Raw genomic sequence first — 12,501 nt, forward strand, 5'->3', positions numbered from 1 at the left:
TGATAAAAGACCACCACCACCGTTACTACCATCATCATCACCGCCACCGTCACCATTATGATCGACGACCGTAACTTTTCTTGCCGTTCACTTAGTATACTCTAACAATACGATGGATAAGTTGCATGTATGAATGACAACGACAGCAGGAGGAAGGATGAAAAAGTGCACATCGCGTTAATTCTCTATGTCGTTTGTTGGTTACAAGTGTAGATGACAGTCAATCTTGTTTGTATGATACTCTGTAAATTCAACTGGACGTTGTGAGGAGACAACAATAAAGGAAGCACAGAGAAATACGAACAGGACAGCAACATGTTTTCTCATTTTGAATAAGTGCATTCATTGTTTCTTACTTTTCGCTGTTCTCATTTCTGCCCCGTTTTGATCACTAGAGATAAGGTAACACACGGCACGCACATCTAGCCACACACATCACTAAAATCGAAAAGAGAAGTTACTGTCAATATTTTACTGTTTTTCTCGCTGCGTAATCTATATGCATTGTTGAAACCCGATCCATGCATTTGCCGTACCACTTATTGTAGTCTAGCATCACCATCACCAAACCAAACAAACCGTCTATTCGTATGCTCGCATACCATACCATACCATACCATACCATACCATATCATACCAGAATCAACAGAACACGGCAGACAGACAGACAAACCCCCGTCCGGTAACCCTTCCATTATCACCAACGGATGTGCCACTCGTTCGTTGTCAACTAAAAAGCAGCACCACCCAACCCCTCCCCCGCCAAATTCTTCAAGCTCCGCTCACTCAAATCGCTCTTCAACTCAAACGCCTTGCTCTCCCTCTCCATCTTGCTCCACATCCGCAAGCTCCTCCTCAGCTTCTCCTTCTTGGCATTCAACTCCTCCCGAATACGCTCCTCGTCCTCCATCAGCTTGCGGTGGTGCGGGTCCAGATCCTTGGTGACGCCCGTCAACATGGCCGAGCCAATCGACGGGTCCAACTTGCCGACGCCGGGAATGATGGGGGGCATGCTGGCCATGAGGGATTGCGCAAGGGTGAGGGACTGCTGCTGATGGCCGCGCGGACCGTGGTGGCCATGGGAGTGGGCGTGAGCCGCGGGGCCGGTGGGTGGGTTGAACGGCTTTGCGGAGCTGCTGAGGGAGGGAGAGGGGGAGGAGGTGGAGGTGACGACTCCTGAGCCTGCGGAGGCGGAGACGGATGATGCAGCATTGGCGGCTGCGGATGCGCGAGGGCCCGTGGGAATGTTATTGGCGTTGCTGGGGCCGGTGGGCGGGCCGCCGGAGGAGGGCGAAACCGATGCAGCGGGGCCGTTGGTGTTGCTGGTGACGGAATTGTGACGGGAGATGCCTGACCAGCTGTTTCCTCCACGTCCTCCGCGGGGTGCGAAGCCGCCTCCTCGGGAAGGAGGCACGTAGCCACGGGGTCCCGAGGGTGGTACGGGCGGACTGGACGTGTCGGGTCGGGACGGACCGCTGGGAGTCTGAGGAGGATGACGAGTTGCGGGGCTTGCTGATGGCGCTGCAGGCGGTGCCAGGTTCCTGGTTGCTGCAGGACCGGTGGGTGGTGCCCTCAAAGCTGCCGGGCCTCTAGGGGGCGATTTGACGGGAGTGGGAGTGGGAGCTGGCTCTGGTGCCGGTGGCCGTTGCTCTTGCTTGGGCGTCTCACGCACAGGAATCGGAGTGGGCGCGGCCGGTTGTGGAGGGGATCGGGGTGCGGGTGTAGGTGCCTCTGTTTGTGTCTGTGCTTGTGTTTGTGCCTGTGTCTGTGTCTGTGCTTGTACAGACGCCGATGCCGGTGCCGGTGCCGGTGCCGCTACCGGTGCCGGTGATTGAGGTCTTGATCGGTCATCTCTTCTCTGGCGAGAGCCCGGACGCGGCGAAGACTTGCCTGACGCAGAGCGAGAGGTAATGGCAGATGAGTTGACGGAGTCTCTGGGCGGCAGAGGTGACGCCGGGCGTCTATAGGCCGGGCCTGGATAACGATCGTCCTGATCACGAACACGGCGTTCGGGAGATCGGAACCGAGGACGGTAAGATCCCCCTCGCGGTCCGACAGGTGGTGTCCTTCTCAGTGGTGAGCGATTCCGGCGAATTCCTCTATCTCGATCAAATGGTGACCTAGATCTTCTCCGTATTTCAAAGTCGCGCCGAGGGGGGGATCGAGCTCTCTCAGGTCGCTCATCGCGACGGGGAGAGGCAAATCTGGGCGGAGGGCTTCTCCTGGGAGGGGGACTCCGTCGTGGTGGTGAAGGGCTGCGAGGAGGGGGGCTGCGAGGGCGGCTTCTGCTGCGATCTTGTCTTCTCCAAGTGTTCTCGGGTTCCCTGGACCTATCCCGCGGGCGTCTGTACCGGTCACCCATGCCGCCTGGGCGATCTCCCATGCGATCTCCCAGACGGTCTGGCAAACGGTCTCCCATACGATCGCCGAGACGGTCTCCCATGCGGTCACGAATGCGGTCTCCTAAACGGTCTCCAAGACGATCTCCCATCCGATCACCAACGCGATCAGCCAGGCGGTCGCCTACACGATCTCCCATGCGATCGACCAAACGGTCCCCCAAACGATCTCCTCCACGTTCTCCTATACGATCGACCAACCGATCACCACTACGCGAGCGGCGGCGTGGGGATCTACTTGGAACATAACTGTCGCTGGCGCCGGGCGGAGTACGGCCTCGGTCTCTCAAGGGACTGCGAGTGGCCCGAGGCGACCGATCTCTGTTATAGGGACGGTAGGATTCGCCCGCTCCATACCTCCGAACTTCCCCATCTTCATATCTGTACGAGCCATCTGTTAGAACGTACCCCTGGCTATAGGTTAAGCTCCAAAATGCAGCTATGGCGTGGGTCCGCTTGGCCAGCACGAGCTTAACAATAAGAGAAAAGGAAGACAACAGAAAGAAAGAGAACCGAGCCACGGTCAAACCACCGGCAGCATGGATCCACAAAAGCAGGAGACAATGACGCTTCAAGACTGTCAAGCAGACCCGACTTCTTGGCATTCGGAGGTAGACTGCTCCGACAGGATTGACTGATAACAAACAAAAATCTTAAAAGTGATAACCCCAAAGAACCTTGAACCGGGAAGTATGGGGGTTCAAGAAAACTAGCGGCGAGGGCCGCGACGGCGACGCCGCGGCTTGTACATCTGGAGTCCCGTAGTGGGAGGAAGTTGTCCTTCCAACAGAGTATAGCGTCCATGTCGCAAATCGTTGACTTTGTCGACATATGTTTTGGGACCCGGATAAGTTGCCCTTCCCTCGGCGTCATAGGTACATGGCAGGATAACCGGGCTGTAGCTTCTTCGCTTTTTCTGCTTGTTTGATCCCGCCGCCTCAGGAGTCAGAGATCTCGACCGTTCTCTGCCCCTGCTGTCCATTGTAGCGGTTGGGTGGGCAGTGTCGATGTCCATGACATCAGAGCCCAAAGCTTGGGCAGGCTGGGAGTTGTTCTGAGAAACTGCAATGACAGTTTGAACATAATCAATGTCCATGGCATCGTAACCCAAAGCTAGCGCAAGCTGGACGTGATGCTGAGAAAATGTAGTGACAGCCTGGGCGTTCGGGTTGTACACAGGCCCCTGGAGAATGTGGTTCTCGGCATTTAAACCCAACGCCATTGCTTGATTGGAATGATCCTGCGACACTCCTTCGGGCGGACTGGCTTGCTGTTGCTGTTGCTGCTGCTCGACGTTCGACATGCCTTGCTGTGGAGCGGACCCAAGAGGGATACCGTGCTGGTTGTCGTCAAGTCCTCCCTGTGGATCATGGCTCATGGAAACCAGAATTGCTGCTGCGGGGTCTTCTTCTGACATCGTAGTAGAGTACGTCAGGCAAATTGATGACTGGTAACGACGGTACTGGCGGGAGACGAATCTCGAGATCGATAGCGGTTGTTCAGGAGGGTCCGACAACGTGTGCAAAACCAGATCTGTCCAAAAAATCTGATGACGGTCGAGATGGCGAATGTGTTGTTCATAGTGGTACAAGTCGTGGGATTGATGAACTCGTAGATCCGCCGAGGCTTGATGCCAGATCCCAGGGAGGAAAGCAGACAAGTGTCCATACTTATCAGCGTTCGAAACTTAGAACATCCGGACGCGCATGAGTGAGGCCCTTGGGGCTGCTGAGTGACGGGCATGTCGGCAAAAGAGTTGGCGTAGATTCGACTCCTGTCTGCGTGCATGAACGCGGCTCAAATAGATTCGAGCAGAATTCTCGGAAGTCCGATCCGACGCCGTCGTCATTGTCCAGACACTGCTGATGATATGTAGAAGGCACACGTGTCCCTTCGCCAATGTCGCTTGCTCCTCGTCGGTGTTGATGGGCAAAATAAAAGTCTCATGGTCGAGTCGGCCTCTCCGTTCGTTTGTCCGATCCCCCGGCGTCGCACTGCCTTTTACGGGCAGCAGCAATACCATACGGTATCTTCCCACATTCTTTCCCTCCTTCACCCCTCCTCCGAGTATCGCATGAGTTCCATGAAACCATCACTTCCGCCTTCCCCTCTTGGTTGGTCCATGCTGCAGGTAGTTTGTTCCCATCGGTTCCCATTCCATCCAAGTCTCAATTGGCATCGTCAAAGGTTCGTATAACAATCCATCTTTTTCTTCTTGTTTTTCTTTTGAGCTTCTCACTTGAGAAGAGATATGAGTACAACAAAAGCTCGCACTGGCGTCCTCCCACCATTCACTAAACATGAAGATCAACACATGAACCAAAAAGAAAAAAACTTACCTTCTACTTCTCTCCATCGCCACGGCATCGAGCGGTGGCCCTCCCCCCGATAAAGGAGTATGGTTGTGGTTTCTAGCAGTATGCCGTGCTGCAGGCCCGCGGTGGTGGTGATGCTTGAAGGGGTAATCTGGTCGCATAAGGGGTGGTGGTTTGACCTTAACGCGAAGATCAGATCGGGCGACGATAATGATGGACAAGCTGAAGATGAGGGCGAATTCTAGGCGGTTGGTTGTTGGTGAAGTGTCGTCGTCGCTCGCTTTGGTACTCTGCACGTATAGAGATGTTGTTGTTCGGTGGAAATGGAAATATTGAGGCTCAAGGCGCTGCAAGGTAAAAACGAACCGAACGAATCGTGACCGCGATTCGTGCAGTGAGTGCAGTGAACCGCCCCCGTCCGCTTGCAAAGGAGTGCCAACTCAAAAGTTTTGCCTGCCGGGAACTCAAGCCAACTTGCTAGCGCGGACACGCAGTCACGTGGATGGGTGTCGCTAGACGACTGCAAATGGGACCCACATAACCTCCAGACCGTGACAGCGTGGCTTGGCCAGAATCCGCCACGAACATGAACCAAGGAGGCCCAAGCACGTTCAGACGCGGTCTGGCCGAACAAACCGACGCGTCCCATGGATCGCTACAAAGCACTGGCGGGTGGCGATATTGAAGGTTTTAGGGTTTAGACAAGGATAAGCTTCACCAATGAACCCAAGTCTCCGAGCGAGTAATTACGATCAACTATAATCAAGAAAGAGACTACATAGCAAACGGGAGCTGTCAGATGGTCTGATAGTGAAATCGGAGACGACGATTTCGGTAGGATGTCAACCAAGTCCACCTCGTTACGAGTCACCAGATCGCAGAACTGGGGAGGACAAAAAGCGCTTGTGGATGAAATGATACTACGTTGCTACGCACTCTAATACGATCTATGTCCAAGGTGATAAGGCTCAAATTCGTTTGAGCGGAGGGTCCTGTCTTGCCTAACCAAACTCTTGTGTCATGGAACGAAGAGCAAGCCATTATCAACACCGAGATCCACCCACCCTGGAACACCAGATAATCGACCATGGCACCGAAGGATCCTCACAGCAAGGCTCTAGGTAGGTCAACATATTTCCAGTATTGTAGTCCAAGCTACCACCACGACAGCTTATCTTAAACTCGCCATCACCAACCGCAGCGTCCAAGGGACCAAGGCCCGTCTTGTTCATATCTCACGCGTCCTCCACCATCTCATCGCCCAGTTTCTCCTCCTCCGGTACCATCCTATCAACCATCCAATCCTGAACGTCCTTAAAGTGCTCATTCATCATGCGACCCAACCCGCTCACGTTGCTGCGAATGACCGAACCGAACCGGCGCTTCATAACCTTCCGGCTCAAGTCGGCATCCGCCCAGCATGCATGGTCCGCCGACACATAGACCCGAGAGTTATCCTTGTACCACGATGAAAGATCCGTGTCGACGTCCGATTTCACAGGACGGAGATTGCCGTTAACAAAATTGACGACTCCCGAGATTCGCGACTTCACGTCTGTAGGGTTTGAAGAATCGCATGTCAGTCATCAGAGCCTCAAGGAATATGGGAGAAGGAGGACACAGTGCAGAAAATCATGTACATACCTCTGTTAATGAGTAGGAGCTTGACCCCGAGGTAAGCGTTGCCGACGCCCATGAGGAAGATGTCGTCCACATTGTCGTAGAGTTGGAGGTAGTTATCCCAGATGTAGCACATGAGCTCCTGGATCTGTGCTTGTTGCGTTCGCTCGTCGACCTTGGGGGCCAATGACTCCGTGTCCTACATGTTGAGGTTAGCACGATCTTATTCTACACCTTGTCGGGCATCGTCATCCCTACCTCTGGATGTGTAATGTATTGAGGAATGTTGATATCGATAACACCAATCTTCCTGTTGATGGCCCACTGGATGTACTGCGGGATGCTGTCCGTCTATATTTTCTATTAGGTTATAGTGGCGCAACGGGCAAAAGATGTAGAGCTTACAATCCAGGAGTCGTGTGGCTGGAGACTGTTGTCAAGGGGATCTGGCTGGGCATGCAGTTCTGGTCTGTAGCAGGACGCAATTAGCTCGGTCTAGCAGGGAGGACGCAATTGCAACTTACGGGTCATGGATGACTACAAGAAGCTTGCGGGCTTCACTTGCGTTCCGCGTAACCAGCACCTGATTCTCAAAGGACTTGAATAGCACATCACGCTGGATATACAGCGGGAACATGCCAAACTTCTCCGAAAGGTTGAAGCGCTGAGCTGAGCGGACAACATCATGTAACCTCTGGCCACCTTGACTCTGCATCTCCTGGACATCTACAATGCCTGGTCGCATGCATTCCCAGTACGGCGCTTGGTACGCCTGCACCTTAGCCAGAACCCGAGCAGCCTCCTTGTTGATTTTGGGGAGATCCATCTTCGGGGGCGGTTCACCCATGAGCGTACGGGCTACGGCCAAGGCTGACTTGGAGATGGCCGCAAGGTTGTAGCCGCCTTCTAGACAGACCGCCACCTTTCCGTTGGCCAAGGACATGAGCATATGTGTCATGTGAGCGTAGCAAGCTGGCGATACAAAGCAAGCACCCAGCTCGTCGCCGTCCGCAGCGTCGAACCCGGCGGAGATGATGACAAGGTCGGGATCAAACTCGTGGGCAATCGGCATGACAATCTTTTGGAAAGCCGCCATGTACTCGCCGTCACCCATTCCTTGGTCATGCCAGCCAATGTTGACGTTCTTTCCCAAGCCTGGCCCTGCTCCACAATTCTCAATACTGCCATCTGGCGTCATCGGGTTATCCGGTTTTCCAGGGTAGAACGAGCCGTTCATGTAGACGTGTAGCGAGATATACAGGATATTCGGGTCGTCGTAGAACATGTTCTGGATGCCATTGCCATGGTGAACGTCCCAGTCCAAAATAAGTACCTTGCGGCAAATCTCGGGGTATTCGGTCTGGCAGATCTTGGCTGCTATTGGGACGTTGTTGAAGAGACAGAAGCCCATCGGGGCGTCGAACTCGGCATGATGGCCAGGCGGACGGATAACAGCGAAAGCATTCTTGACATTACCGACAACAACGCTCTTGCAGGTCTCAATAGCACCTCCAGCTGAGATCAGTGCTGCCTCGAATGTCATACTACCGACGTAAAGGGAGTCTCTCCCTTGATCCATAATGGTCGAGAGGCGCCGGAGCTCCGATGTCGGTTTTCGTGACAGATCTTCCACCCATCGGAAATGCTCAGGGTGGTGGACGATGCAGATCTCCTCCTTGGTTGCGTGTCGGGCTGGGATTCGCCACATGTACCTCCTAGGGTCGGTGCGGATGACCTTCTTGAGATCCTCATCGTCGCCAGTGAACACTAGGCCTTCCCTCTTGAATATCCTCATGATATGCTCGATACGAGACGGGTCTTCGGGATGGTGGGGGTTTGGGCCAAAGTCGGCATTTGCGTGAAGTTTCATACGATCGTCGTAACAGCATCCTGTCGGAAGGAGACCTCTTCGCTTTAGGCGAGCCGGATAGATGAAGGGATCTTTCTCATCGTCCAGTTTTTCCTCCTTCTCGTCGTTGGCTGGCGCGGACTGATCATGACCATTCGGTTCTGTTTTGGTGATGCCATTACTTGTTGCCGGCACGTCAATTGTGGCAGGATGAGTATCTTGGCCGTCCATCACGATATCATTGTCGTTGTCGACCATCTTGAAATGGTCCGTCCAGATGGACGACTATGTGAAGGATAAAAGTAATAATGCCGGTGTCAACTCTTGAAACCTACGTGACCGTATTAGTAGGACGCAACGTGAATGACTGGACAAACGAATCGAAGGCAGTTCAGGACGTCTTTTGGGATCTGACAACACAGCAAAAGAGCAGTTGCTGCTTGAGAGGTAGAGGCATGGGTGCTGCGGTAGAAATAACAAACAACGAACGAGCAGGGCAGGGGTGATCTTGGCTGTCCTTGGGCAGGGAAACCCTTAAACCGCTGGACGGTAGACATCGGAGCTTCCACAAGCGCAGATGGCAAGCAGCCGTACCCAAACCCAGACTGAAAGTCAGAGTGGCTGTGGAAGTTGAGACTGCAAGAGGCTATCGTCAAAAGAGAGAGGGTAAGGATATGTGAAGCAGTAGATATCCAACAGTCATCGTTCATAACTTCTGCCGTCGGAAGCAAGTTATCCGGGGTCTTTTCAGGAAACATAATAGGGAGGAAGAGTTATGTGTCAGGTGGGCTGCGGAGTGTGTATATGGATGATCGTGTCGACCACCGAGCGTCTCAGGAGTGAAGCGGTTATGTCAGACCTGGGCCGGACACACTTGCGCCGCGAAGCCTTCCGAACCCTTGAAGCAGAACCCCAAGACATGAATGATATGAGGATATCTTGAGCTTTCCAATGACACCTTCTCCAAGCAGATTCCGCGCGGCGTGAATGCGCGCTGCCGCAATCAAGGTGGAGAGAAAGCAAGGAAGGGGCAACACCAAACCGGCGGCCAAGATGGGGATGGAACGATGGGTGAGGGTGGCTTACCTAGCTTATGGAATAATCGCCGGGGCATGCCTTTTGGAAAAAGAAGGAAGCCAAAAATAAAACAACAAGAAAAGACCGTGTATGTAATCAAATCCAAGCGAGGTATGCGCAAAAGTGTGCCGAAAGAGAAAGGCGGAACACTGCCGAAGGATAGTGGGATGTAGAAAGTGCCCGTTCAAGTGCTTTGCTGAGGCGTTTGGGAGGACGGATCGGGAGGTGTTCAGTTTGTTGTTTGGTTGTAATTGTGGTGTTGAAGTTTAGAAGGGAATTGAGAACTAGAAGCAGCGCTGAAATGGGGCGGGAATTGGCACTGGCAATCTCGGGGCCAGGCACTACATGCCAGTTAGGTGCCCAAGGTACGCTAGGCAGGCACGCAAGGGGGCCTAGAGGTAAGTAGGCCGGAGCCTCCCGCTCTTTCCCTCACTGTTCTGGAGGGAACAGGTCCCCTGTAGCGAACTTTCACAATGAGTGAAGTGAACCCTCTATCCTCAACTCCCGTCTCTCCTCCGATATCCATGAACCTGAGTCATGACCAAAGTACTCTGAGTCGTTTTTTGCCTCTAAATTTGATTCAAAGTGTTAGCCATAGGTGTTCAACATTAGACTCAAGCCATTTGTCTTTCGCTTTAAGGAGCGACGTCCGAGGTATCGGCTCCAGTCCTTATCTCTTGTTTTCAAGAAGCACCAAACTCGCGCCAACTCCCACGCACACTACATGACTTAGACGACCCAAAGCCCCTGAACAAATGGCTAGTCCGTTAGAAACCTTGAAATTTGAGACGATGTCGCCCAAAGCTACCTTAGGATGAAACATGGTACTTTTTCTTCTCCTTGAGGAGAGTACTGAAAGTGGTGATATCATCCCAACAACTCAACGAAAGAGACACCTCCTGTTTCTTACATATCTAGAAACAACCCAAATCATAGAGCAACAATATGAGACAATTCTTCACAATGCAGCTGTATTCAAGGTAGAGTCCAGGTCCTATGTGAACCACACCTCCCTCAGAGTGTGGTTATAAACAGTCAACCCTTAGTGAGGTGAGGTGCCGAGCAAAGTACTTGCTCTCCTACCCTTCTTTGACCATCTCCTTCCAACACGACCAAGACCGGAGCCACGACGGCGTTCATCACTCAATCTTGATCTGATGTGTCCGTTTTCGAGCCAGCACCTTATACGCTGAGTGCTCATCTACCACTCGATCATGATCCTCTTTCCCAACTGTCAAGAGAGGACAGCTCCTCCGTCTCACACATCCCCACGAATACTGTAATGTTGTACAATGCAAATCGATTTCCTTTCTTTTTCCCGAACCAGACCAAACCAGCCAGTCAGCAAAAGTACAAAAAACTCCTTCATTACCCCTAAACCTAAGGCGTGTGTTGCTTTGGTGTGTCGCAAGCGAACAGACATGATGAAATCGTGTTGTGAAAAGCTCTCTCTCTCTCTTCCCCCTCCTTCTCCTTTCTCTAAGCAAAGAGCTCCCGGGTATCCAAGACATCCTTCTCCTTCTTCGCCTGGGCCGTGAGGGTCTCGAGCTTGCCGAGCCTCTCCTTGACCTGCTCCACCCTGGCGTTGTGCCTGGTCGCCTTGGCCTTGCGCAGCTCCGAGCGCACCTGGTTGGGCGAGATAAAGCGCTTGTTCTCGTAAATGATAGGGCCGCCGAACGCGCCCTCCTGTATGATGATGGGCGTTAGGACGAACCGAGGTCCGATCTCAACCAGGCTGACGTCTGTGTCCTTGAGCTCCGCGTTGGGCGCGCCCTTTCTCTTTTTCGATGATGACTTGTCGCTCTCGGGGACAATGTCGTTTCCTTCGCTGTCCTTCTCGCCCTTGGCCTTCTCCACCTCCCGGATCTCGTAGTTGCGCACCCAAATCTTGCCGTCGGCAATGCTGAAGCTCATGACGTGGTCGATAAACGGTTTTGACTTGCGCGCGCCCTGGGGGACGCCAAACATTTGCAAAAACACCTCCTTGATGACGCGGTAGTGCGGCTCTTGCTCGAAGGCGAGGTCGAAGGAGAGGAGTGGCCTCGAGCCCTTGAGGCAGTTACCTGTGAAGTGAAGCTCTTCCATGGTGTGCACTGCGCTTTCGTTAGAATCCGATTCTTTTTTTTTTTTTTTTTTTTTTTTTTTTTTTTTTTTCCACAATGCGTATCTCGGATATGGGTTGTGCTCACAGTTTTGGGCGTGGAACTTGACCGTAGGGCCGTTGGGGACCTTGCTAAACCACATGTACAGATCCTTGCCCTTGCGCGCCTCGAAGAACATGACGTTGTTGCAGTTGTAGAGCTCGGCAAGCTCGTTCAATTGGTAAAGCTTGGACTTGGAATCGAACTTGACGTCTTTGCGGCCGTGGGGGAGCATCGCTGCGAGATCGTTGAGGAGATGTCTGTGTCTGTACTCGGGGCGCAAAAGCAGTTAGCGATTGACCCTTCCTTCTTCCATATTGCAGGTATGCAGGGTCCATATGTACCTGTAGGTAACGCCTCTGGACGAGAGAATCAGAACTCTCTGCTTGTTCTTCCGGAAGCCGCCATTGGTGGTGGTGTTGTTGTCGTTCTCCGTGTCCTCGACCTTCTTGGCGCTCTTCGAGAGCGACTTGTAAACGGCGGCCATTTTCCTTTTGTTCTTGTCGTTCTTTGGGTATCAAAATCGGGCGAAGGACAAGGGTGACTGAAGTTGGTGGTGGTTGTGGTGGAAGTGATGGCAGAAAAACGGAATGCGGATTGCAAAGGTGAATTCAATGCTCCATCCACGAACGTCGCGGGCGAAGCGCAGTGATGGAGTGCAGGCTGTTCCATCTCAAAAAAAGTTCGCCGGCCAATCGCAGCCCCACTCCGATAAGCTTCTCTTATCTTACTAGCGTCCCTGTCCCATCCCCCTGCTTGGAACAGCTGAAAGGCGGTCGGCGGTCTGGGCAACCCGCATTTGTCCCACTGATGGACCCAACCTGGAATCCGGACCCCCAAATTCTGGGGATTCCATTGCCTACACACAGTCTAAGTTCCACGCGTTCTTCTCTCTTGTCTGCCCTACAGTGGGGGATGGGACTGGCCTCTTGTCCGCACTCAAACCCACTTCAATCGCCTCGGGTGACGCGATGGGAGTAGGTAACGGCAGTCACCATAATCCACCAGGCAAGCCCAGATGTCTTGATTTGTGTTGACCTTTTCCCGCTGTTGCACATAACCAATATCATAACGAGACCCTGCACGATTATCGTTACGTA

The 12,501-nt window shown here is 53.0% G+C and overlaps 3 protein-coding genes across 3 annotated transcripts; all 3 read right to left on the reverse strand.

Annotated features, from left to right (window-relative positions):
- Window positions 1–404: 404 nt before the first annotated feature.
- On the reverse strand, window positions 405–5,120 carry B0T23DRAFT_382853 (uncharacterized protein). The gene is given in 3 exon segments (XM_062837357.1): window positions 405–609; window positions 620–2,780; window positions 4,739–5,120. 2 exon segments carry the CDS (start codon window positions 4,873–4,875, stop codon window positions 731–733), a joined length of 2,187 nt encoding a protein of 728 aa, XP_062692134.1. The 5' UTR covers window positions 4,876–5,120; the 3' UTR covers window positions 405–609; window positions 620–730.
- Window positions 5,121–5,601: 481 nt separating this feature from the next.
- On the reverse strand, window positions 5,602–8,514 carry B0T23DRAFT_173799 (uncharacterized protein). Its single transcript, XM_062832959.1, has 5 exons — window positions 6,859–8,514; window positions 6,740–6,803; window positions 6,593–6,685; window positions 6,359–6,533; window positions 5,602–6,269 (listed from the first exon to the last, which is right to left on the reverse strand). Exons 1-5 carry the CDS (start codon window positions 8,439–8,441, stop codon window positions 5,950–5,952), a joined length of 2,235 nt encoding a protein of 744 aa, XP_062692135.1. The 5' UTR covers window positions 8,442–8,514; the 3' UTR covers window positions 5,602–5,949.
- Window positions 8,515–10,739: 2,225 nt separating this feature from the next.
- On the reverse strand, window positions 10,740–11,888 carry B0T23DRAFT_318261 (Brix domain-containing protein; the record flags this gene model as incomplete). The annotated part of the gene is made up of 3 exons (XM_062835064.1): window positions 10,740–11,353; window positions 11,450–11,667; window positions 11,746–11,888. The coding sequence occupies 3 exons, from the start codon at window positions 11,886–11,888 to the stop codon at window positions 10,740–10,742; spliced, it is 975 nt and encodes a 324-aa protein (XP_062692136.1).
- Window positions 11,889–12,501: the final 613 nt, after the last annotated feature.

The sequence above is a fragment of the Neurospora hispaniola genome, assembly GCF_033458365.1.
Source record: "Neurospora hispaniola strain FGSC 10403 chromosome Unknown B0T23scaffold_5, whole genome shotgun sequence".
Classification (NCBI taxonomy): Eukaryota; Fungi; Ascomycota; class Sordariomycetes; order Sordariales; family Sordariaceae; genus Neurospora; species Neurospora hispaniola.

Bases quoted from the DNA above. Each gene is read 5' to 3' on its own strand.
- B0T23DRAFT_382853 (XM_062837357.1), bottom strand. From the start codon at position 4,875: ATGCGACCAGATTACCCCTTCAAGCATCACCACCACCGCGGGCCTGCA. The intron at 2,781-4,738 runs GTAAGTTTTTTT...TGGCTCGTACAG, and splicing joins GCGATGGAGAGAAGTAGAAG to ATATGAAGATGGGGAAGTTC.
- B0T23DRAFT_173799 (XM_062832959.1), bottom strand. From the start codon at position 8,441: ATGGTCGACAACGACAATGATATCGTGATGGACGGCCAAGATACTCAT. The intron at 6,534-6,592 runs GTAGGGATGACG...CTCAACATGTAG, and splicing joins AATACATTACACATCCAGAG to GACACGGAGTCATTGGCCCC. The intron at 6,270-6,358 runs GTATGTACATGA...CAAACCCTACAG, and splicing joins GCTCCTACTCATTAACAGAG to ACGTGAAGTCGCGAATCTCG.